This window comes from Camelus bactrianus, chromosome X, assembly GCF_048773025.1.
Source record: "Camelus bactrianus isolate YW-2024 breed Bactrian camel chromosome X, ASM4877302v1, whole genome shotgun sequence".
NCBI lineage: Eukaryota > Metazoa > Chordata > Mammalia > Artiodactyla > Camelidae > Camelus > Camelus bactrianus.
In genome coordinates, this window is record NC_133575.1 from 102,923,553 (window position 1) to 102,945,036 (window position 21,484).

General features: G+C 39.3%; 1 protein-coding gene across 2 annotated transcripts in view; it reads right to left on the reverse strand.

Annotated features, from left to right (window-relative positions):
• Positions 1-21,484, reverse strand: part of GPC3 (glypican 3) — a 371,167-nt gene that overhangs the window by 123,188 nt on the left and 226,495 nt on the right. For both annotated transcript variants that reach the window (XM_074358814.1, XM_074358815.1), the window contains 2 exons: positions 10,515-10,648; positions 67-192 (listed from right to left, as the gene is read on the reverse strand). In XM_074358814.1, coding sequence (XP_074214915.1) covers positions 67-192; positions 10,515-10,648 — 260 coding nt within the window. The remainder of the gene's footprint in view (positions 1-66; positions 193-10,514; positions 10,649-21,484) is intronic.

Genomic DNA, 21,484 nt, shown 5'->3' on the forward strand with positions numbered 1-21,484 from the left:
CTCTGAGGTGAACACATGATGATTATTTCTCAAATATTGCTCTAGTTAACATTCAAAAAAGATTACCTCTCCACGAGTTCTTGTCCATTCCAGCAAAGAGTGTCGTTTTCGGCCACAGGGCTGTGGCTGCAGATGTAGCCAGGCAGAGCACTGTAGAAGCTGATGAAAGATTTCAACTTCTGAATTAGTTCCCTGGAAGAAAAACAAAACATCTGTGCATAAGATGCAAGTAAACCCAGTATGAGGAAAGTTTAATTTCCTTATCAGCATGACAGAAAGGCTCTGCCAGGCTTATTAGAGCAATAAATGATTTTTAAAGACATTCTTGGCTACAAGGCCACAATTTAGGGTTTTTTTTAATCAATAAAATGATATTAGAAAAAAACAAGTTGCCTGTCATATAAGGTGCTGTTCCTATCAGAAGGATGATTTAATTCCAGCATCCATTTTCTAACACGTTCAGCTTCCAATTTTTGTTCCGATGTTGTTACCTACATTCTCTAAGGTGCTGATTACAAGGCACGCTGGAGCAGTACCTATCTTTTGGTTTCTGAGTGTAATTGAGTGCATTGATTGTGATTTACAGTGCTATTACCCTAGAGATGGCCCCTTTCCATAGACGCTCTGGCTAATAGTTGCAGATCAGAATCACAGGGTGCTCAGAGCAGTATGAGCTCTATGAAATTCTCCTGACAATATAGTCAGAGAAACTCACATCTGCTAGAGGATGAAGAGTTTATTTTTTGTTTGTATATTGTGGTTCCTATGGGGGAGTGGGAGGGGTCCTAGCATATTTTATTATTCATTTGCTTTGGCTTTTATGCTATATGTGTGTGTGTGTGTGTGTGAGAGAGAGAGAGGGGGGGGGGAGAGAGAGTGAGAGCATATTATGTATTCAAATATGTATAAACACACACAAAAACACACAATACCCAGCAGAATTTCTGGTCTATTGTCTTATTTTAGATGTATGTGGACACATAAAATAAGACGCTATTGACTGGAGACAAGTGGATGTGATTATAAAGAAATATTAAAATATCTATGCAATAGCTATCCAGTGGTAAACAAACGAAAATGAAATACATTATTTTCTAAAGCAATATTCTTGGTAGAAAGGAAATTAAAGAGTACCTCATACAGATCCAAGTCCATCTTAAGTCTCTATGAAGTTTTTGCAGACTCTGGCCAGGGAATTTGCTGGCCATGATTCAATATTGTCTCCAGGTTAAGAATGGGCTAACCTGATATATAGGCCTCTGGAGGAGCTAGAGGTCTGAATCTCATTTGGACACTGGTGGGAGTCCAGAGCTCAGAAATACCTTCTGGGGGTTGTTCTCAGGTCTGGCCAAAAGAGGAAGACTGGTAGAAATTCTTTCTTGCATTTAATGCCATTTTCCACTTTATGACCATAAAACAATTCATTTCAACTAATGATTAAGAGAGAGAGAGACCTTACAATACTCAGCACACCTTCACAAAGGTCGGATCACAGTAAAGCCAGGGTGACGGACAGAACAACTCAAGAAAAGTTAGGGAGACACAGACAACTCGTGATGCCCCAGCAGTGGCTTCCTGCTATGCTCAGACCCTCTAACAGCCTACTGCTAGGGGCTGAGCGCCGTCAATCTCCAAAGTGAAAAGGCTCAATACAGGGTTCTGAAAATAAAAGTCAACATTATAGTTTCTCACAGAGGAAAAAGATGGGTTCAATTAACACTAATAGGGGAAATGCTCTGTTTTACAAGGTAATAATACAGTTCCCAAGAGTGGAAACTGAAAGACTAAAGGCTGAGGCTGAGTAATTCCCCCATTCCACGATGAAATGGAATATGGCCATTCATCTAGGGGAAGGGGTGGCCCTCCCTTTAGTGAAAGAGTCCCCCTTAGGCCTCCTCCTACCTACAAACCCTCTCTCACTAACATAGCAAGAAAAATTGAACTCATAGATAAGCCTTCCAGTTTGACTTCCCTAGAAGGTAAAAACAAACAAACGTTAGCACTCTGAACTTCTTCCAGCCTCTCAGCTCTTGCAGCTGTTTTCTTGTCTGATCAGAAAGATCACTGACAATCTGGAGAAGATTCAGAGAGGGTCTATCTGAACATCAAAGGGAGGAAGGGCTGGGCGACACATAAGACCTCCCACCCCAGTACGAAAGGATACGACTTGGTGGGGTCAAGATAAAAGTCTAAGAAAACCACAAAGAATGTGAATAATGTGAACACAGTCTGGGTCATCACATTCTAGAACTCAGGGGGCTCTCATTGAAACCTGAACAAGTTAAGCTGGGAAAACGAAAACACCATCCTACTTTACTGAGTACCCATTACCTACAGAGGACATGCAGGGTGGACCTAGGAAGAGACTGAGTTTTAAAAATTTGTTTCTGAATTAGTTATTATGAGTTTAGAAGACAGTTTCATTCAGTCACTATGCTATAATGGATGGCTAGATTCTCACAACAGCCCCTTAAGACGTGTTTGGAGTAGTAGCTAAGAGCACTGATTTTGGAGTCTGACCCACAGGAGTTTCAAATGCCAGTTACTCCCTCACTTACACAGCAGTAAAACCTTATGCAGACTCTAAATTTCTCTAAGCTTTAGTTTCTTTATCTGTAAAATGAAGCAAATGATAGGTTGCTGTGATAATTAAATGAGATAATGTATGTGAAGTACTTAGCATAGTACCTGGCACAGAGTAATCCCTCCACACAATGTTTGGCAATTTATTTCCATTATTATGAGCCTATAGAATGTAGACAAACATATTATATATATGAAATATATTATATTCCAGATAAATGTATGAATGCAAGATAATGAAATATTTTTCAAGTTCCAGATAATTTTATATGCACAGGATAAATAATCCTTCATCTTATAAGATGGGTATTAAAAAGTACAGCCATGTTCTCTCCCCAGATATTTTTCCTATTATTCTTTTTCAAAGACTAGCGAGGTATGGGCCGAGTAAATCACAGACTAATCTGGTACAGCAGTTTGGATGGTGTCTTTGCTTGGTAGGAAAGTGGCAGTGGCCTTCACAGGGATTTGTGTCGAAGAATCCAACATGGAGCATCAGACACGGAAGGCCAGGCCAAGGTGAAGAAGAGTTTAAAAAGGTAGGTTAATCATCAGGGGAATGCAAATCAAAACATCAGTTTGCTGTACACCTGAAACTAGCATTGTTAATCAACTACACTTCAATAAAATTTTTTTTTAAAACATAGTAAGATACTACTTCACTGAGGTGACTATAATAAAAAAGACAAGGGCTAGTAAGGATGTGGAGAAATTGGAACCCTCCCCTCTACTGTTGGTGGGAATGGAAAATCGTGCAACCACTGTGGGAAATGGTTCGGTGATTCTTCACAAAGTTAAGCATAGAGTTACCACATGACCCAGCAATTCCACTATTAGGTTATACACCCCAAATAATTAAAAACAAGTACTCAAATAAGTACATGTACTTATACATGTACTACTAATAGCCAAAAGGTGGAACAAGACAGATTTTCATCAACTGATGAGTGGACAAATACATATTCTATACAATGGAATATTATTCAGTCTTAAAAAGAAAAAAGTATTCCTGCATGCCACAACATAGGTTAACCTTGAAAACATTATTCTAAGTAAAAGCAATCAATCACAAAAGACCCCACGCTATATGATTGCATTTATGTGAAATGTCCAGTAGAGGTAAATTGTATTACAGAGACATAAAGTAGATTGGTGGTTGCTTAGGGCTGGGGCGATGAACTGGGGAATGATAGCCAAAGGGAATAGGATTTTTTTCTTGAAGTGATGATAATGTTCTCAAATTGATTGTGGTGATGTTGCGCTACTCTGTGAATACACTAGAAAGAGCTGAATTATACACTTTAAATGAATGAATTGTATGGTGTGTGGATTATAACTCGATAAAGTGGTTATTGACATATAACTCCAAAAAAGGGTAGAGAAGAGGTGAAATATGTCTCACAGAAAGAGAGGCTTTGTCCTCGAGAGAGAGAGAGAGAGAGAGAGAGAGAGAGAGAGAGAGAGAGAGAGAGAGAGAGAGTCGGTCCTTGGAACAGTGGAAGGAGACACAAGAGTTGGGGAATAAGGTAGGGGTGAGGAGTGAGAAAAAAAACATTTGTATGAGCTGCAACTTCAGTGCTACAAGAGCTATAAACAGTGGTTAAAATCAATTTCTTCCTTCATCTTGTAAAATGAAGTCTGTTTTTTTCCCTCATTGTAAAAGAAATATATGCTCACTCTGGAGAATTTATAAAATACAGAAATGTAGAAAGGAAAAAAAAAACCCTAGTTATAGTCCTACCAGCCAGAGATAGTCACTGTTAATATTTGGATCTATTTCCTTTCTAGACTTGCCTCTCCAATAAAGTTATTATGTTTATTTCTTTAAAACTTATTCTTCTTGATAGGTTTCTTCACTTAATTCTTTTTGGTTCTCAGTGTGTATTATTCCCATGAGAAGCCACCTAAAATCCAAGGTGGATTTGATTCAAAAAGAACTGCAGAATAAGGGAAATGCTGGTTCTCAAATTATTCCCAGGACATGTGGGGGGGAGGCAGCAGCCACCTTCTGGAGAACAAGGAGCCGAGCTCCAGCACGTCTAGCAAACGGGCTGATACTTTTACATCCCCGAATACAGTGTTGCATACAGTGCAAGCCATTCCTTCGCACAAAACCTTCTAAATACTGAGAGAAAAGAAATCTCGGTTTCCAAAGAAACTTTAAAGAAATCCAGATCTATTTTTCAGGGTAGAAGACTTTCTAAACTGTTGGAGAGTTAATGAACTTTTCAAAAGAGAGCGGAGAAAGGTAATAGTGTCCTCTGACACCACAGCCCTGAAAGCGGTGGGTATGACAAGGAGTTTACCGGGCCTCTCTGATTTCTCCTCTTCTTTGTCACTCCTTCCTAAACTTGTTCTGGCATGGGAATTACGTGTATTTTATCTTTTCTTAAACAGAGCTTCCTATCCCCCTGCTTATAATTTTAAAAGGAGGTGAGTTGACTATTTCTATTATTCTCTTTAAAGAAAGATACCTGAAACTAAATTAAGGGGCATGTTAATTACCCATGTACCACTCAGTCCAGAGTTCTTTTGTGTTAGCAGCCCATGACAGACAACAAAAGAATCTCCACCCATGAACTAAATAAGGCAGTCTGCTCAACTGAATTGTCTTGGGAGGCGGGGGGGGGGGGGGGGGGGAGGATAGAAAGTTTGGACAATTAGTTGCCCCTGATGGGAAAAACAATCTGATTGAAGAGAATGTCCTTTGATTCCAATTCCACTTTACTCTCATGCACACATGCCAAACATACCATCTGACATATAAATAGGGGAGCCACTCTTAAGACAAGCCCAATGCTTGCTTACAGCAGTCTACTCAGGAAAAAGTCTCTTAGAAGTTTCCATTCAATGTGCTAAATGTGGAACTAAAGAACAGGACCCCTTTGCATGCACGAGCCATTTTGAAATACTGCGGCTGGTGCACGTGATCTTTCCTGGAGGGCTCCCACCATCCTCAGGAGGAATGTCCCCTTCTTGGGTTTTGGGGGAGGGGATTCCTTTTGCTTTCTTGAAATGATTTGCTTGGGCAGGCATCAAAGCAGCACTAATTGGAAACCACTGCAAGTAAAACCAGCCTTTCATCCCCGGCTACAGATCCTGAACTGTTCTGCTTTATCATTAAGGATCTTTTTTTTCTTCTTAATATAAAATAATGTGAGCTCATTATTTTTTAAAAAACTGAAAACATGGAAAAGTACATAAACTAAAATAATTATAACTGGAATGATGCAGCATCAGGCTGAATTCTGCTGCAGAGAACCTTTCACAGTCTGACCCCAAACTATAATCTTCTCCCATTCCAGAGATTCGCCCATACGTTTCCTCGTACTGTCCCCTTTGCGTGGAACACCCTCTTTTCCCTCCTCCATCTGCTGAACTTCAACTCTTCCTTCAAAGCCCAGCTCAGGAGTTACCTTTTTCCAAGGAGTCTTCCTTGACTCCCACAGGAGACATGCTGACTTTCCCATCTATGATGCTGCCACTCTTTTGTACGTAGCTGTTTGGGCCCTCACACCCCAACGTATAAAAATGATTTGTGTGTCTGTCTCCCTAACTAGGCTAGCAGCTCCTCCTATTCATCAGAGCCTAATCCTTACACAATGCTTAGCATATAGATGGTGTTGACAAATGTTGAAAGAAGTAGAGTCCTATTTAGGGCAGAATGACTTGTACCAGACCCAAAACTCGTTGATTCACTCAGTACACACTTTGTTGTTTTGTTCAGAGGGTGGAAGGCACCACTGAACTCACAAAGCCGCCCAGGCAAAGCAGAGCAGCAGTCTGAGAGGGATTTGGGACCAGAGAGCTGAGATCAGCTTTTGTTCTTTTCTTTCTAGGTCATTTACTAGTGTCACCTAATACATTGCCCCTTTAGACCAAGTCAGAGGGGGAAGGGGAGGAGGGGGAGAGGACGGTGAAGGCTGGAATACATAGATGTAATTTCACCAGGGTGGAGGGGCTATGTGACTTTCTCACAGGTTAGCAGTTGGGCCAGAAGCTTGGTATACAGATGCTGAATGGACTAGATTCAACTACAGATTTTGTGTTTGGAAAAGGGAAAGATATTGTTCATGTCGTAAAATACCAAACTATAATTATGGGGGATACACAAATGACAGGGTAAACAGCATCATAGGGGAAGTAGTGAAAGAGACATTCAATAGGGCAAAGGAGGGAAAGGCTGCCATCGGAGATGTGCTGAAAATACTAGAGTTGGGAAGGACTGTGAAAGTATCATTTCTTCTATTCTGCTTGTAGTACTTGCACATCTTGTCCTCCCCTCACTGTTTTAAATCTGATGACAGATATTTTCAATATTTATATCTTAAAGGAATGTTGAGACCCACCAGTTGACTATCAAATCGCCTTTAAATTGAACTAAGCTACTCCTAAGATGAGTTGTGTGTTGCAAACTACCCAGTTGGGGGCAGACAAAACAAACAGATGACTTCTGAATGCTACCCAAAGAATCCTGCATTTCTTTGTGTGTTGTTATTTTAATAAGGCAACGGGCTTTTCAACTCATAATCAGATTCAGACAGCTTGCTCACAACCTCCACAGACTGAATGCTACAATAGGGTTCCTTTCCAATTATCATATTTTTAACCACAGAGGTTGGAGCTTGGGCACGAGTGTGAGCGGTGCTGGCGGCACATATATTTTTCTGGACGGTGTGAAATGCCGTGCAGAACATACTGAGAAATTTATAGAGGTACTAACACTGCCAAAACAAGCCCTTTTAGTAACATCAGATTGTGGGGGTGGGGAGTGGATTTAGCAAAAGATCATCTTAATTTCCAATTCACCACTCTCCCTTAAGAGGGTTTACAATGCCTACTGGAGGGAGTTAAATGAAATCAGATGCTCCTGTTGTCCTGTTTTCTTGTTCTGCCATAGAATTCAGAGAGAAGGGCTCCATCTCAGACTCTCATGCTTCAGTTTGCAAAAAGGATGAGAAACATCATGGGGTGACCTCATGTTCCCAACACTCAGAGGAGCCCTGCCTGACCACCACTTACTCATCTGCAGGCTTTGCAATTTTTCTTACTATCCTTTCTTTTCTTTGGGGGTTAGCAACAAATTCAAAAATGAATCTGAACAAAGCGTCAAATCTGGGTGCTCAGCCAAGAACTCATTTATCAGTTTCTTCTTTGCCTGGAGGAATCCACACTCATACAGCCCTCCCTGGTAAGGCAAAGGGAATAGGTCCCAAAGAGCCCGAGAGAGAAGTCATGGCAGAAGGCCTTAATAAAACTCCTATTTACTTACAAATATGTCTCGGTTGACAGGATGACCTCAAAACGGGACTGGAATAGTGTTTTTACTTTGAAAAAACTTTGCATGTGATTCTGTTACAAATTCATATACCACATCCTCCACGAAGCCTTCACTGTAGCTCCCTGGGCAAAGGTTCTCTCTTTCCCCGTAAGCTGCATTTATAGACTCTGGAAATTCTTTTGCACTTATAAAACTGGTTTGAAATTATTTGTATTTTAGTCTATTTCCACATTAGACTGATTTGGAGAGCAGAGTCTGTGTCTTGATTTTCAGTGCCCAGGATACATTCTGGCACATGTGTTTTCCAAATTTCTACTGAGTTGAACAAAGCAATAAATACAATATCTTGTTAATAATACTATACAAATATAAATAGATAATACTCTATATTATATTATTAGTGTAATATACTATAAATATAATCAATCAACATATTACTTATAATTTCAATTTTATTTTATATATTGTTTATATAAATAACTTCAGTGCAGTATGCAAGGGGTTTCTACTAAAGATCAATAAGTGTAATAAAAAATAAAAATAAAAAATAATAAGACCAATAAGCGAGGTTAATTCCTCAGGTGGTTTGGGCAAGAGTGAAAGGAATGGACAACAATGGACAAAGGACAGTCAAGGGCTAAAGAGGGCCGGGAGCCTAATTTTGTCTTCCCAGAAATACAAAAATTTCCCAAACAACCCCTATGCTATATGGAAACGGTTCTCAAGTATTTTGGTGCCAGCACTCTTGTGGTGGTTTTTAAATATGTCCACAAAATCTTTGATATTCCTCCCTTCAGGATATGGAGCTTAATTTCCTTCCCCTTGTACGTGGACTTGAACTGCTGATTCACTTCTAACAATTGAATGTATCAGAATTGACAACAGGTCACTTCCAAGACTAGATCGTAAAAGACACCGCAGCTGCTCTCTTCCAGGGATGACTCATTCTGGGGAAGCCAGTGGCCATGTTGTGAGTGAGTGAGGAACCAAGAAACTGAGGCACATGGTGAGGAACCGAGGCCGCCTTCCAACAACCAGCAGTAACTTGCTAACCGTGTAAGTGAGCCACCTTGGAAGTGGGTCCTCCAGCCTCAGGCAACACTTCAGAGGACTGCAGCTCCAGGTAGCAACTTGACTGAAATTTCTGTGTGACTGAGGACCACCCAGCTAAGCTGCTCCCAAATTCCTGAAAGCAACTGGGAGATAATACCTGTTTGTTGTTTTAAATAACTACGTTTTGGAGTAACTTGTTATATAGCACCAGATAACTAATATAACTCCTTCGCAGTCTTAAAAATTATTGAGGACCCAAAGAGCTTTTGTTTACATGATCTATATCTATTGACCTTTACTGTTTTAAACATTGAAACTCAGGGAAAAAAATCTTAAAATTTATTTATTATTAATTTCAAACTAACGAGTCTCTACATGTTAACACAAATAACATTTTTATGAAAAAAGTGAGAAAAGTGGTATTGTTCTTGCATTTTTGCAAAATATCTTTACTTCCTGGCTTAATAAGAGATAGCTAAATTCTCCCATTAGCTTCTACATTTAATGTTTTTCCATATATTATCTTGAAGTGTGTGAAGAAAGCCCATCTTCACACAGTTATGTAGTTAGTAAAAGGAGGATCTCACACACCTTCTGAAAGGGTCTCTGAAACTCCCTGAGTTCCCAAATCACACTCCGAAACTGCTGCTATAGGGAAACTAGAAATTTCTTATGAAGTCAGCAAAAGAGAAGAAAATGGGATTTCTTGAGATGCTTCTTTGTAAGGACTATCTCTCAAGTGGCCTAACCGCTCTCTCTCACTCCAAACTGAATCATATATGACTAAGAATTACCACTTCAAAATCTCCTGTAGTAAATGGATATGAATGGAATAATTTGGCCAAAATCTGAGATGCTACTTATTTCATCTCTTCGTTCTCCATCATAGGCCAATCGCTCCCAATCCCCTCAAAGTCATCATGAGGCAGAACTCACGTCTAGCTCTTCTTGGCTACCTGAGCAGTCCTTTTGGGGAAGGCAATTCCCCTAGATTTGTGCTGGGCTTACCATCCAATTTCCACCCCTTATCTGTAACCATGAAATTAGAATAGGGAAGGAGGGAATCTGGATGGGGGAGGAGGAATGAAGAGAATAAGAAACAAACTTGAATTTGGTCCCTACACGGCTGTCTTAAGGAATAGGAACAAAATCCTTTATTTTATCATCCTTATAGTGTAGTGTATGCAGTGTGTGTGTATACACATGAGTGTGTCTTACCAGTTTCTCTTTGGTGAACTCACCCCTGACTCACTGTTAATAATGAGAGAAGCCACAAACCAAGCCATGGAATTGTGAGACCAGATCACAAGCAGAAAAGATTTCGTTTAATCAATAAAGATCTTGACTAGAGAAGTCTATTCCACTTTGTGTTGCTGTACTGGATATTTACACACAGTAAATTTACATTGAAATATGGCCTGGATAGAATACAATATCTTTTTTCTTTAACGTTGACAGACGATAGAATTTAATTAATCAGACACTCTACTCAGAACTAAATAACATGTATTTAAGAAGCTTCACGCCAATGGTTTTTGACCTTAAAACACAATTGCTAATTGTGTGCTGAAATAGAGGGGAAAAAAAATCCTCTCACCTTCTTCGGCTGGATAAGGTTTCTTCATGTTCTACATGAGCAACTTTTAATACCTTCTTGTCAATAAACAGATCTTCAGGATAATAAGCAGATCTATACTGACGTTGTTGAGAATGGGCACATAACTTGCCAATCTGAAAAAAGAAATACAATATAATTATATGATACTTTCACAGATATGATAGTAGAAACAAATTCTGAAACGCACTTCAATTTCTTCCCCAATTTCTTTTTAAAGAGCAGAACGAAGCTACTACTGGAGTCAAAAAAGGTGATATGCTTTTAAGGCAAAGAACCATCTGTGGAAAAGGCTAAAGACTGGCGGGGGCACTTAGAGCGCTCTATTCAGAGATTTCCTCCAAGGAAATGCTTCTCTTCTATAGTGAAGTACACATTTGAGAGGCCCCTCTACACAGGACTTAAGGCACTGATACCTTCCAGGGGCACTTGCTGTAATATGTATAAACTTCACAAATGGGAACTGCCAAGTTTAGGAAGAAACGGAGCAGGAAGTGAGGCTGTGCGTGAGAGATGTGTAGAGTCATCTGTTAATAGAAGAATGACCTCCTAGGCACAAAGTGCTTCTGATTCCTCTGAACATTTTGTTAGCTTTTTAAAAAAATTATATACATTTTCAGGTATATTATAATTTAAAGCTTAGCTCTTTTGCACTCATCTAGCAATGATAAAAATGGTATCAGCTTTCTCATCTCAATTCTAAATGATTCCTTTGGTTAAATTATTTGTAGTTCTGCTATTTTTTTCACTTTCAGACAAAAGCCTGAATGAACTTCTATAAAAAGAAGTGTGAACATTAACACGTCTCCCTTATGCCAGACGCTATGCTGTGTTTCTTTGTGCGTTATTTTAATAAGGAAAAGGGCTTTTCAATTCATAATCAGATTCAGACAGTCTCACTTTAGAGCTGAGGAAACTGAGGCTCAGAGAGGTTAAGTGACTTGCCTAAGGCAACCAGGCAGGGGATCCACTGTCTGACTTTGAATCTGTTTGTCTGACTTCAAAGCTTATGCAATATCACCTCCCTGGAAGACGAGGCTTGATTTCCAGCTGCTTACATTCTATGTTGTGAAAAACAAAAAAGAATTCCCAGTTCTCAAAAATGTAGCCAAAGGGAATATAATATACAGATTGTACCCTTCAGGAGAAACCATCAGAAGTATCTTGTGAAGACTGGGGTTATATCTTTGTCACTTCTGTACCTCCATGGAATTTAGACTGAATTTTGTACACTGTTAGGCACTCAGTAAAGGCAAGTCAGTTGAGGTGAACTTAAGGAAAATCCTAGTGTCCGATCTGGCACGCCCCTCCGCTGACAGGCCGTGGGCTCTGTGTGGTAATCGCAGCTTCCAGACTTCAGAAAATGGTCCCGATAACATTCACTAAGTTTTTAATCTCTTTATAAAGGTGTAAGTGGCATCTAGTTTGCATAGCTTTGGGAAGTTTTCCACACATACAGAAATTCTTGAATTAGAAAAAAAATCTAGAATCAGCAGTAGCATCACCTCCATTTATGAAAGACTGTACCTATTAGGATATTCAGACCACCTCTTCTCAACAGTTTATCTATTAAGATAAACGGAATGAAACAAAAGTTGCAGGCACTTTAAAATATTCCATTTGGCTTTGGAATGATGATACTGAATTTTTCGGATGTGTTTATATAATGCTATTTGACTTGGGTTAATATTAACTTCAAATGAAGAATCTGCATTCTCTGAACTTGCCCTTCTTGGCAGCAGTCTGGTAGGGTGCTTTCACTAGGGGCTGCCTGGCTGGACTGGGAAGTTCTAATCACTTCCAAAGCACATAACGCAGCGACAAATAGCTAAGGGCAGACTGTGCATCATAAAATTATGTCCATAGACATACACATGTTTTTTCTTTGTGAAACTGCAGGTGAACGTTCATGGGAAAAAACCTTGATTTTCCCTCCGTAAATATCTATTTATGACTCTGGGAACATACGTCAATGTGAGGGTCTATAGCCTTAGCACATTCAGGAGCACAGGACACATTCTCTTGACCGACACCTGTTCCGAATCCAGCACCGAACTCACAATCTCTCACACCTCTTTCACAGTAACTTGCCTACTCACAACCCACAGCTGTGAAATCTCCCTCCCCATTGAAAGTCTACCCTTTGTATCAGTGAATACTAATCGGGCCCCAGCAAGACTTTAAAGTTTTGAGCCCCTCCCGATGTACTGGAAAGGGGTGCAGCTGAGGCAAAAGTAGGAAGGTTAAGAACAAATGAGAATGTCGCCAGCCTGCAGTCTGACCTTTCTTCCCAAGCCACCCAATGTGGCATTATCAAGCCGACTTCCCAAGGCTCTGTGTGGGGTAAGGGGCAAACAATGGTACCCTGCCAACACCCCACTCCCCCAGCTGAAATCTGCCACATCTTATCAGACAGGTGCATTTTCTTCCACAAATCTACCATGAAGCAAATTCTTCTCATATACAAAGCGTTTGTCAAATGTAGACCCCCCTTTGGGCCCCTTCCCCCCACATCTTTCACCTCCACACTGTGTGAGCTGTAGGTGAATATTATGAGCTTATTTTGAGAAATGGACACAAAAAGAAAACATAATTTACAAAGAGATGCAGTATTCACATTAAAGAGGTCCTTTGAGCTTCACACTTGGGAAATATCAGGCTATGCTCCGAGACCTGGGTCTTATTCTCCAGCTGCACTTGCTAAAGAAGCCAACCTCCCAAGTGGCATTTTAGAAATCAGTGTCCTGTCCAGGAGTTTAAGCTCTTAAATAAGAAGTGCAATCCAATTTCCTTTCACTGACTAATGTACCTAGTCAAGGATGCTGCTACTTTTAAATTCAGTTAGTGGGAGTGAATTTATTGGATAGGTGAGTGTCTCTATCAACAGACCCGGAACAGAAAACCTTTTTGTTTTCCATGAACTGTGATTCCTAATGATGCCTTTCTTTATTCACGTGCCAGAATCTGTGGCAGGGGAGGAGTAGTGCTCTGAGGTGTTCTAAGACTTAAAACATAAGAAGGCAGGGCCTCTGACTGTATCCAGGCCAGCAGGTCACTCTAGTAACCTTAGCACCATTCTTCTCTAACCGGGGGCCTGAAGCACTGGCTTTGTACATCCGTGAGAATACACTGCTGGGCCCAGCAAGCTATCATAAGAGACCCTGCTATCATGGACACCAGGAAGTGTCCCCCACACCTTTCTCCTCTTTGACCTGGTCCCACAGCTTCACTTCACCTGTAACTCTAGTCTCAAACAAAAGAGGAAGATGTGGTATCTGAAGTGCCATATTCTATTCTGGGCTCCTATGGAAAAAAGGTGGAAATTACTTTCCAATTAGAGTATGTTACCAAAGATTTGGAAACCATGCAAAGCATTTTGGGTTTGATGCAGCTCACACATGCACCCTGTAATTGACATGTCAACAAATGAAGATACTCCACTGGTTAAAATCCAACGGTATTCATTCTCAGGCCCCCATTCATTGCTGGTTCTAGGAACTCTCAAGTGACAAAAAACTCAGACTTGATCTTTCCCTCCAGATGAATGAGCAGAGAAAGAGAGTATATTGTAAGCTTCTCATCAATACTGATATGGCACATCTGTAACATACTGCCTTACCCTGGCCTAGTGCTTCATCGATTACTTCAACATCCACCCTCCATTCTCTCCAGTGAGTCCTACAACAACCCTCTGAGGCATACAGCACAGGTATTATTGACCCCATTTTAGAGATAAGGAAACTGAAGCAAAGTCATAATGCTAGTAAATTGCACAGCTGGGATTGGAACCCAGACCTGTCGGACTTTAAAACCTATGCTTTTGTTTTTGATTTTTCCCCCTATGCCTTGGATTTCTGTCAAGAATATAGACTCTGGGGCTTCGCAGTATTGGGTGTGGCCTCATTCCATGGTCCATAAGCAGAGAAAGGTAATGATTTAAGAAGAATTTAAAAATGTACCTCCAGGAAGGGCTCGTTATTAATGGTAAACAGAAAACTGACATCCAATTTTAACCTAAGTTTCAGGCAGTATGGCTAGTGGAATGATTTAAACTTTTTACTAGACAGGAGTCATTTCGTAACCATACTAAAGCACTGGATGTCAGGTTCTGTGGGATGTGGGAAAGGTGGTTCTCAGGTAGGTCCAGCCTGCTGCTGGCTGCCTGCAGGATGTCCTGGGCCCTGGCCCCTGAAGTCAGATTCTTGGATTGGCTACAAAATCTGTAATTCCTACAATTTAACCCAGGTCTATTCTGATGTCTGGCCCAAGTATATTCTTTATCGTTTTCCTTCAAATGGAGATTCCAGGTTGAGCCACGGCTACAAAAATATAACAGGTTTAAGTTTTTTAGTTATAATAGCCTAGAAGATTAGAAAATGGGGGGGGCGGACAAGTACATTAAAGAGTATCTCTGACTCTCCTACTTTCAATTAGTCCTAACAGATCTATTTTGCTCTCAATTTAAAAATCAGATGAATGAAAGACATTACATTTTCTTTCTCAAAAAACAGTTGTGTGTGTGTGTGTGTGTGTGTGTGTGTGTGTGTGTGTGTGTGTTGAGTCTGTGTGTTTTAACTTATATGGTCCATAATAAACGGAAGGGTGGGGAAGGGGAGGAAGGAGAGGCAGAAGCCAAAGCAGAAAGAGAAAAGTTCCCATCAGTGAGTCTGTGACCAGAGAAGAGCCAGGGCCGCATCAAAATGCCCTAGGAAATCTGACAGCTTTGGAGGGGGAAGATGGCTGTCCCGCTCAGCGAGCAGTACAACTCCTTCCTTCTCAAGAGCGGTACCTTAGGCCGCCAAGACTTGGGGATCTCTAGAGGACCTTTTCAGTTTTATTTAATTATAGAAAAACTTTTCTGCTAGAATCCAGCTGATGACTGTGGTCCCAAGGAGTGCTTTCCTGAGAACCGTTGTTGAAGAACTAGTATAAATTTAGTCTTTGATCGTCAATGGGTTCATTAGAACCCTGAAGAATTAAAAATAAAACTTCCTCTATGGTTATGCAATTTAAATATCAATTCTGATCCCGCAGTCCACTCTGGAGGAATATTACCTATGGCATTTGTTTTAGGGTACCTTCGGGCTGGGAGTAGGGTGGGGTGGGAATTCCATACATTTCCAGTTAAAATCAAATAATGAACTTCAGTTCATTCTGTTGAATTGTCTATTGTACCACTGTTCAATTTCATTTAATTAAATCTTAAAAGTTTTAAAACAAAACATACATTTAAATTATGTGATATACAACATAAACTTTTAAATAGTAGCAACCATGCCCATTTAACAATTCTACAGGTATAATAAAAATGCTAATATATGTTAATGTTTAGTCTGTGGTTAATGTTTTGTCTTGTTAATTTCCCCAGGGCTTTTATTACTGATTTAAATCTGCCACACTACTCAACTGATTGCACTGTTTCCACAAACTGCATGGAAGTAGCTCAAATGAATACTGATTAACAGAAATGAACAAACATTTGGCTGGGCAAACCATTCTTATTATATGCTTGTAATCATTACATACATTTTCTTACAATGAGATGGGCATAGCAGGCATTCTCCCCTCATTTTTCCTACAGAAAATATGCATATGAGCATTAAATTAATTTATAACTGTACTTAAGGAAGCACATCATTATTAATTAACTATTGATTGATCTGGATATAGAGCACAGAGGATAATGAACAGAGCTGGTGACAATGTAAGCATTTTTTTTCCCTCACAGATTTGCTGTGACTCATCATTAGTTGCTTGACCATTAAAATAAAAGTTCAGTAATAATCTGTAATGCATTCTGAATCAAGCTATTTTAAGAAGTCAGGTGCCATTGTTCGAACATCCCATTCAAGTCGGCTCTTTAAATAAACTGGAATCAAAAAAAGAAAAAAGAAAAGAAAAGGAACTAACGTCCTGCACATGAGTCTGCTGTGAAGTTGAACTATAGTACTATATTATCGTGAAAAGAGCACACAATTTGGAGTCAGGAGACCTGGGGTTCCAGTCCCAGCTCATCCTCTTTCCATTTCAATAACTCTATATGAGTCTTTTAATTTCCTTCAAAGTCACCTTCCTCATCTGAAAAACGGAGATAATAATGCCGGCCATACCTAGCAGGAGCGTGAGAATCAAGTAAAATAATGGAAGAAACTACAGTGTCTCCCACCTCCAGACAGAAATCTGACTCATTCATTCCAGAAGAGGGAACTGCTTGCCGTCTGCAGCCCGCTTCATGTGTTAGAATCCTGGCTCAGCTGGTCAGGTACATAGCTAGCTGTAAGTAACACTTGGAGGGGTTCTTTAAAAGGGGAACTGCAGGAAGACGGTGAAAGGGTTTGGTGAGACTGGGTCCTCACTCTGAAAGGGAACCATGTTGAATTGGCCCACGTTGTTCATGCATCAACAGTCTGAGCTGCTTTGTTCCGGGATACCTAGAGTATCCCCTTCTGTTCTTCAGGGCCTCAGTGGGTTGTACGATCCTTGCTGGTTACCGTCTCTAACCTGTTTGTTTGTGTCCATGGCAATGAATGCTGAGGGGATGGGAGACAGGTTTTAAAAATCCTTTTGTGGAAGAGGCTTGCATTTTACTAATTTCTAACTGCCACAAATGGATTCGGAGTTGAAAATAGAACCCTGCATGTGTGCCTAACACTTTTTATGCAACATCAATCCCTTCTCAGCACCAGGGGCCCAGAATATTATTGATTAATCACACATGACCAATATCTGTAGGGGCTAAAAACCTGACAAACTAACGTTAATCAAACTTAAGTATTAGGCAGGCATTTTCTTAGAAAGGAACAAAGTACGCCTGTTACTTTAAGAAAAATAATGGATGGTGTTTGCAACCAATGATAAAATTTGCACTGTCAGGCTTTTCAGTTCTACATGTAACGAGCTTGGAAGTTACCACTCCACCCTAAAAGCAAGTAAGAAGCTAAACAGACTGAAAAATCAACTCTTCTTGGATCTGTAAGAGAACAGGAGACAGAGAAACCACTGCTACCAAGATTAGAGACAGACAAAAAAATACACGGAGTCAGGGCTTACCGAGCAGACTCAGGAGCAGAAACTGCCTTGGGACCCAGCGCTGGGGTGGAAAAATCGGAACTGTTACTGACAAATTGCTAGAGGCTCAATGAAGATAGATTTGAAAGTTAAAATCTCCAGGGGAACGTAGTCATAGGGGAACCCGCACAGAACTGTGAAATTTACTTTCAGGAGCTTGACCAGATTCCCATAGTAAACATATGAGAAAAACTCCCTCATGCCTCCAGCATGGGGAAGGTAGAAGAAACCATATTGAAAGATACCAGAGCACTCTGTTTGTCTTAATAAGGCCTGCCCTCAGGAGAAACTAGTTAACCAAAGCCTAATCTGCCAGGATATTTTCAGAGCCTAACTCACCTGGGGAAGGGACGTACCCAACTCCAGCGCACTCTAACCATCCTGTTCCACCAAATGGGAGGGGGTGAGTAAAAAAATCTGAGAAAAGTTGGGAGGTTCACAGTTGAGACGCATAGGCTCATTTAAAGACTGAGACCTAATCATAGGACCATAGAATGCCTCCCCTCCCCCTACAACTTACCACCATATCATTACAGGCCTATTTACAGCAGTTCCCTTTAACCAGTACATCATTTCCAGCTATGAAGAAAAAAATGATAAGGCATAAAAGGCAAAAAGGACAATTTGAAGAGATAGCAAGCATCAAAAACCAGACATTGCCAGGATGTTGGAATTATCAGACTGGGAATTTAAAACAACTATGATTTATTAATAATGGATACAGTAAACAGCATGCAAGGATAGACTGGCAATGTAAGCAGAGAGATAGAACTCTTAAGAAAGAACCAAAAAGAAATGCTAAAGAGAAAAAACTACCAAAAATGAATAACTTTGATGGGCTTATTAGTAGACTGGACACAGCTGAAGATAAGATATATCAATAGAAAGCTCAAAAACTTAAAAGCAGAGAGAACAAAGACAGAAAAAGCAGAATAGAATGTCCAAGAACTGTGGGACAACTTGTAGTGTAACATGTGCATAGTTGGAATATCAAAAGGAGAAGAAAGAGAAAAAAGAACAGAAGAAATATTTAAAATAATAATGACTGGGAATTTCTCAAAATTAGTGTCAGACACCAAACCACAGATCCAGGAAGCTTGGAGAACACCAAGCAGGAGCAATGCTCCCCACCACAAAAAAAAACCCTCCTCGTAGGCATACAATTTTCAAATAATAGAAAGTCAAAGATAAAGAGAACTTCCTTAAAGAAGCAAGGGCGGGGGGAGGGGAACCTTACCTACAGAGGAACAAAGATAAGACACATCTGACTTCTCTTTAGGAACCATGCAAGCAAGAATAGAGTGCAAGGAAATATTTAGAGTGTTAACAGAAAAAAATCACCAACCTAGAATTCTGAGGGTAATCTGAAAAACCATCCTTCAAAATGAAGGAGAAATAAAGACTTTCTCAGACAAACAACAATTAATAGAATTTGTTGCCAGTAGAACCATCTTGCAAGAAATGTTAAAAGAAGTTCTTTAGAGAGATGAAAAATAATATAGGTGAGAAACTCTGATCTACATGAAGAAAGGAAGAGCACTGAAGAAAGAATAAGTGAAGGTAAAATAAAAATGAAAACTTTTTCCTTACACTTAATTGATCTAATAGATAACAGTTTTTTTAAAATACTACTAGTAACTGTGTTTGATTATGTATGCTTATGTATCTTATGTATATATCATTATACATGCTCATATATAAATGAAATAAATGACAAGAATGATGCAAGAAATGGGAGGAAGGAATTGGGATTATTTTGTTATTATAAGGTATTCACCCTATCTGTGAAATGATATAGTGTTATTTGAAAGTGAACTTGGATTAGTTGTAAATGTATATTGCAAACTCCAGGGCAACCAATAAAAAAAGTTTGAAAAAGAACTATAACCAATATGCTAAGAAAGGAGAAAAAAAATGGAATTGCATAAAAAGCTCAATTAAAACCACAAAAGGCAGAAGAGTGGAAGACAAAAACAGGAACAAAGAACAAGGGCAACACATAGAAAACACACTAATTAATATGGCAAATATTAATCCAACTACATAAATAATGACTTTGAATGTCAGTGGTCTGAATGCTTCAATTAAAAGACAGATTGTTAGAGTGGATCAAAAAACATGACCTAACTATATACTGTCTACAAGAAAGCCACTTTAAATATAAAGGCACATATAGATTAAAAAGTAAATGGGTGGAGAAAAAGATACCATGCTAACAATAATCAAAAGATAGCAAAAATAGCTATATTAATTTCATACAGAGCAGACTTCAAAGCAAGGAAAGTTATCAGGGATAAAGAGCGCATTAGATAACAATAAAGGGGTCAATTCTCTAAGAAGACATAACAGTTCTTAATGTGTATGTGCCTAAAAACAGAGCATTAAACTACATAAGGCAAAAACTGATAGAACTGTCAGGAAAAAATGGATGAATCCACTATCATAGTTGGAGACCTCAACACCCTTCTCTCAGAAATAAACAGATTCCAACAGGCAGAAAATCAGTAAAAACATAGTGGAGCTTAACAACACCATCAATCAACTGGATATAATTGACATCTATAGACTACTTCATCCAACAACAGCAGAATACACATTCTTTTCAAGTGCACATGGAACATTCACCAGGATGGACCACATTCTGGGCCATAAACACACTTTAACATGTTTAAAGGCAGTGAAATCATATTATGTCTGCTCTCTGACTACAATGGAATGAAACTGGAAATCAATAACAGAAAAATAACTGGAAAACTCCAAAATACATGGAGATCAAACAACATGTTTCTAAATAACACATGGGTCAAAGAAGAGTAGAAGAAAATGAAAGTACAACTTACCAAATTTGTGGGCTGCAGTGAAAGTAATGCTTAGAGGGAAATTTATAGCATTAAATGCATACATTAAAAACAAGGAAGTTCTAACATCAGTAATCTTTCTACCTTAGGAAACTAGACAAAGAAGAGCAAATGAAATCCCAAGTAAGCAGAAGAAAATAATACGAATTAGGGCAGAAATTAATAAAATTGAAAACAGGAAATCAATAGAGAAAATCAGTGAAATAAAAAGCCAAGCTAAGGGGAAAAAAAAGATATGACATAAATTACTAATATCAGAAATGAAAAGAAATTAAAACGATAATAAAGGAATACTATGAACAACTCTATGCCCACAAATCTGATAACCTAGATGAAATGGACCAATTCCTTGAAAGACATGGTCTTGCCAAAGCTTACACAAGAAGAAATAGATGATCTGAATAGGCCTATATCTAGTAAAGAAATTGAATAAATAATAAATATCCTTCCAAAGCAGAAAGCACCAAGCCCAGATGGGTTCACTGCTGAATTCTATCAAACATTTAAGGAAGAAATTATACCAACTCTCTACAATCTCATTCACATGATAGAAGGAGAGGGAATACATTCTAACTCACTCTATGAAGCCACCCTAATACCAAAGACATTTTTGAAAAGATCCTTTACATTATATGTCATCAGGGAAATGCAAATTAAAATGAGATACCACTACACACCTATTAGAATGGCCATAGAATTCTTTGAGTATTATAATGCTCAAAATCTGGAACACTGACAACACCAAATTCTGACGAGGATGTAGAGCAAAAGGAACTCTCATATATCGCTGGTGAGAATGCAGAATGGCACAGCCACTTGGGAAGGCAGTTTGGTGGTTTCTTACAAAACTAAACATATTCTTACCACTTGATCCAGCAACTTGCACCTTGGTATTTTCCTAAAGGAGTCGAAAACTTATATCCACACTAAAACCTACACATGGATATGTATAGAAGCTTTATTTATAATTGCCAAAACTTGGAAGTAATTAAGATGTCCCTTAGTAGGTAAAAGGATAAATAAACT